The following is a 5,018-nucleotide window of genomic DNA, read 5'->3' as shown; positions in this document are numbered from 1 at the left end:
GGGGGGGGGGGCGCCGAAGGAGACCACGGAGGCGAGCGAGTAGATGACGAGAGCCGCAAACCGCCACACGACCCCGTTCCCGGCCTGTCCAGGCAGGGCGTGGGGGCGGGTAGGCAGGGGCGCGAGGCAGCCCGGCGGGCGCGCCGCTCCCCGCGCCTTGGAGAGCGCGCGGCGGTCATAGCCGCGCCTGTTCAGCTCTTTTGACACCTTGAAGCTGAAGAGGCCCGCCGCGCTCGCCGCGACCGTAGCGACCAAGCCCGTCATCGACAGTGCGGAGGCGGAGGCGAGGAGGGTGGCGAGCAGCCCGCCCACCGCAAGCGTAAGCCCGCCGCCACTCTTCTGCCGCTCGGGGGGGCGTTCCGGCACCACCGCAGGCAGCACGTCGTCGTCGTAGCCGTATGCCGCGTTCGCAGCAGGCGGCGCGGCGCGGCACGGCGCGGCGCGGAGCGGCGGCAGCCGGGCGCCGACGAGCAGCGGCCGCGAGAGCGCCTCGGCCGGCGAAGGCGCAACGGAGAGCGCCAACACGAGCGCGAGGCCACGCGCGAGTCCACAATGAGAGGGCATGTAGTACAAAAGCCCTGCTGCGCCGAAGAAGAAACGCGACGAAGCGTTCTCTCTCGCCCGGCTGCAGCATCCGTGCCCATCTCTGGCAGCCGATCGCCGAGCGCCTCCTCAAAGCACGCGAGAAATCGCCGCTCAGATCCCTTGCGTTTCTAAGTCTTAAGCGCCAGATGGTGCGGTGGCAGCTTGAGCACTTGAGCACTGGATAGGGTCGATTCCGCGTGGTACGGGACCCCTCGATCGTCTCGCCCTCCCTCTCTGGCGTGTTCATCTCCCTCTCTGGCGTGTTCATCGGTGGCAGCTCTGACCTCTGAGCTCTGTTCGGCTCCACTCGCTCCGCTCGGCTCCACTCGGCTCCGCTCGGCTCCGCTCGGCTCCGCTCGGCTCCGCCCTGAGGGAGCGAGATTTTAGAAAACCAACAAGAAATCACGACTCTCACAGTGATTTGGGATCATCGGCTGTGCATGACCTAGCTGAGCGCCACAAGCCCAGCTCTCAGACCTGCGCGATGCCTCTCGCAGACCTGGCGCTTCAAGACTTAGAAATGCTAAAGGATCTCCATCTCGATCGAGCGCGTCGTCGGTTGGCCTGTACGAGACTGGCGATGGCGGTTTTCCGGGCGGAGGAGGAGGAGACGGTGGCGGCGGTGAGGGTGGCGGGGGCGAAGGTGGCGGCGGCGAGGGCGGCGGAGGTGAGGGCGGAGGGGGGGGAGGTGGCGGCGGCGAGGGCGGCGGTGATGGGGATGGCGACGGCGGCGGCGGTGATGGGCTGATGGCGGCGGCGAGGGCGGCGGTGACGCGGTGGAGGCGGAGGCGTGCTTCCGCCGCGTTTTTCTTCTACTGCTCGGCCTGGCAGAAAAGCGCCTGTCTGGATACCTCGCGGGGGCTCGGGTCTTGCGCGCTGCTCCTCCCTGGGTCTCTTCCCTGAGGAGCAGCTGTGAAGCGGGCTGCGGAGAGACAGGGTTCAGACTTTTTGCGGGGTATGGTATGGTACGATCGCGCAACCCACCTCGAGACCATGCCCCGCCTGCTGACAGACCCAGCCTCCCGGCTGCCGGCCTCGGGCGGTCAGGACCGTGCCCCCCCACCCTTTGGGCCGCGCGCACCATCCCATACCCCGGAAAAAGTTGGAACCCAGCAAGCGCAGTTGTGCAAGCGAGTTGCAGCCCTTGCCGCCCCGGCGCCCCGCTGAGACAGCATCGAGGACGACATGTCGAGCCACGCTGAGGGTGAGGTCTGGGAGGGCGGCGGGAAGCGCTACCGCATGGAGAAGGTCGTCGGCAACGGCGCCTTTGGCATCGTCTGGCGTGCAAAGGACCTCGAGTCGGGAATGCAGGTGGCCATCAAGAAGGTGATCCTGGACCGGCGCTACCACAACCGCGAGCTTGAGATGATGCGGCAGCTCGACCACGACTGCGTCATCAAGCTGCTCAACCATTTCGAAAAGACGGGCCGCAAGCCCGACGAGACATGCCTCCACCTCGTCATGGACTATGTGCGCTCCTCCTCTCCTCCCGGCCCCGCGTCGGCTCGCCCCCGCCCTCGCGCCGCGGCCGGGCCCTCTCCCGCCGCCACCTCTCGCTCGCGATCCCGCCGACTCTGCGGTGTTCACCCGTCATGCTCCGGACAGATGCCCGACACGATCCGGTCGGTCGCGATGAGCTTCCAGAAGCAGCGCGTCCACTTCCCGGCGGACGACGTGAGCGTCTACCTGTACCAGGCCCTCCGGGCGCTAGAGTACGTCCATGGCCAGCGGATCTAGATGCGCCAACGCGTGCGGGCAGTCGTCTCCTCCACCGCCCGCCTCCCGATCTCCGCCGCACCTCTCTCGCACGCTCTCCACCCGTGAGCCGCGCCCCTCCTGCGCGGCCTTCTCGAACGCGCGGCACGAGTTTGGACTCTCTACACCTCAACCCCCTCTCCCCCCCTCCCCCCCCCCTCCCCTCTTAGGCCTGCGGATCTGTCACCGCGACCTCAAGGTGACAGCGCCCTCTCTGCCTCTCCTTGCCCCTCTCCTGCCTTCCCCTTTCCCTCCCCCTCTCTCCTCCCTTTCCCCTCCCCTCCCCTCCCCTCCCCTCCCCTCCCCTCCCCTCCCCTCCCCTCCCTCCGTCCCAGCCCCCCAGCACCCCGCCCCACCCCCGCGCGCAGCCCGACAACTTCCTGGTCGACCCGGCGCGGCGGCGGCTCAAGCTGATTGACTTTGGGTGCGCAAAGATGCTCGTGCGCGGACAGGCGAGCCCCTCCTCCTCCCGTGGACTAGAGAAAGAATGACCTAGAATGAACTAGCTCATGTCAAGATGTGCTCGTGCGCGGGCAGGCGACCCCTCCTCCTCCCTTGCCAGCCCCTGCTCGCTCCCCGCACGCCTCCGTTCCCACTTCCTTCCCCCGCCGCTGCCTCTATCTCTCGTTTGGCCCAGAGCCCAGAGAGAAGTCAGACACAAGGTCAACTGTTGCGGCCTGGCGGGGCGGCACGCGCCACGCGGCGGCTCGGCAGCTAACCGTGTCTGAACCACAGCGTGTCCCGGTCCATATCTCGTGGTGTTTCTCCTCTTATCCGTTACCATGTAGAGCAAGACCGAGGGCGGGCCCTTACCGCCCTTTCGGGCTCGGGCCGCCCTCTCGCTCGCACCTCTAGCCACGCTAACATCCTCCGAGCATGGCGCAGGCAGGCTTTTGCCTGCTGCAGGGCCTGGCTTGGTCCCTTGGAGCTTGGTTGGTTGGCGCAGCGGGCAATCAATGCCAATGAATGGTTGGTGGGTGGGCGGGCTCCTCCGCCGTGGGCGCCTTCGATTTTCTTGCTCGCTACCACCACAAGGGAACACGGGCTGCCGCTGGACAAGACGCACGCACTTTACTAGTACCTCTCCGATTACATGTGCATGTAATGTGGTCACTGACAAAAATTGTCACACGAGGCAGCTAGAAAAAAATGAGATGCGGCTCGGACAGCGACAGCGGGCGCCCCAAACTCCAGGAGGGTGCAACTAGTCGAGGCTGACATCGCCATGAAGCACGCGGCGGTTTCGCACTCGCTGATCCTTGCTCTGGCGGTGCACAACGTCGTCTCTGGCAGTCCGATGAACTACGAGGTCACGACAATCCGGGGCGTTGAGGACGAGCTTCAGCCGGAGCCAGACCTGCATAGCCAGGAGCGGTCGTCCGGCCCCTCACTACCACTGCCTCGGCAACAGCCGCCACAGCGGCTCCTCACTGCCACTGCCTCGGCCGCAGCCGCCGCAGGGCGCGCCCAACCACACCCTTCTTGCCGCTTACACCATAGTGTCCGTACGCAGGAACCCCTTTTGCCAAACTCGCGCGGCACGACCTTCGCGCAGATCCCGGTGGACGATTCCGTGAATTATGTCCATACTGGAGTCTACACAGAAGCATTTGTAATGAGTTGGACAAATCTCTGCGAGTACTCCTTCCGGATCACCAACGGCGCAGGGCAGTGGATAAAAGATTCTCCAAAACCGAACCCTGTTGCGCCTCCACTACCAAGTGCAACGCTGAGTCCAGTGACAATTGGCAATGGGAGAACGTATGAGTACGTGTCGTTTGACAAGCTTTACATAAGCCTCATCGATAGCGCTGGTGGAGTCTACGCCAAAGTTCTACTCAGCATTCACACGGATGGAACGACTTACGGGCTTTGGGCGCAGCCTAGCTTCCTCCACTCGGATGGCAAGTTTTACGACTTCAGCAACGACTTCGACTTCGTTGTGGATTCCTCACAGGGCAAAAATGCAAAGGGTCGCCTGGATTGTGTCATTACGTGTCCAAAAAGGGAGATCGCGCACATCCCACAAACCTGGGCGTACTCGGGCTCGGCAGACGGCTACAGCACATGGGGCCTCGATTACGGTTCGAGCAATTGGGAGTTGGTCGGCGAGGCTGCGGTTCAGATAGGATATGTTGCCGGCTCGGGCTCGCGTGCTTGGCCGGTAGCGCTATGCGAGAGCATGAATAAGGACAACGCCCTCATTTTGGGCGAGGCACTGCCCCCGGGGTGTCAAACAGCCTGATGCACGCATCTGGCACTGCTTACAGCGGCGCGTGGCAGGTCGACATCAAGATTGGGTCGTCAGCCAAAACGGGCGCCTACTTCGTCGAGACGTTTTACCTCGCCGAGCGCCGAGTGCTCAAGGTCGGCCCCGACTACTACCTTGACGGGGCTCCACACGATACAGACTCTGAGTACGGCCGAGAGATTGACATCATGGAGACGCACTGGAAGCCCGGCGGGCCTCAGATCAACCTTCCGCTCGGAAAGAAGGCGAGCGGCGAGAGCACCGGCTGGGTCCCAAACCCCGAGGCGTATGACGCCAGCAGCTTTCAAGCTGGGCAGTGGTCCGATCTCGAGCAACGGTTCGGGAAGGACCCCACCGAGCTCTACGTGACATACGGGGCATTCATTGACGGGTCGAACAATCTCTATTTGTACGCCTACTACCCAAC

At 64.3% G+C, this 5,018-nt stretch overlaps 1 protein-coding gene across 1 annotated transcript; it reads left to right on the top strand.

Moving 5' to 3' along the window:
* Positions 1–1,770: 1,770 nt before the first annotated feature.
* Positions 1,771–2,831, top strand: EMIHUDRAFT_309260 (hypothetical protein; the record flags this gene model as incomplete). The annotated part of the gene is made up of 4 exons (XM_005790595.1): positions 1,771–2,055; positions 2,191–2,301; positions 2,511–2,539; positions 2,684–2,831. 4 exons carry the CDS (start codon positions 1,771–1,773, stop codon positions 2,829–2,831), a joined length of 573 nt encoding a protein of 190 aa, XP_005790652.1.
* Positions 2,832–5,018: the final 2,187 nt, after the last annotated feature.

The sequence above is a fragment of the Emiliania huxleyi genome (assembly GCF_000372725.1).
Source record: "Emiliania huxleyi CCMP1516 chromosome Unknown EMIHUscaffold_12, whole genome shotgun sequence".
In the NCBI taxonomy this organism is placed as follows: domain Eukaryota; phylum Haptophyta; order Isochrysidales; family Noelaerhabdaceae; genus Emiliania; species Emiliania huxleyi.
Note: the sequence above shows the minus strand (reverse complement) of the source record. Positions and strands in the feature narration are given on the sequence as shown.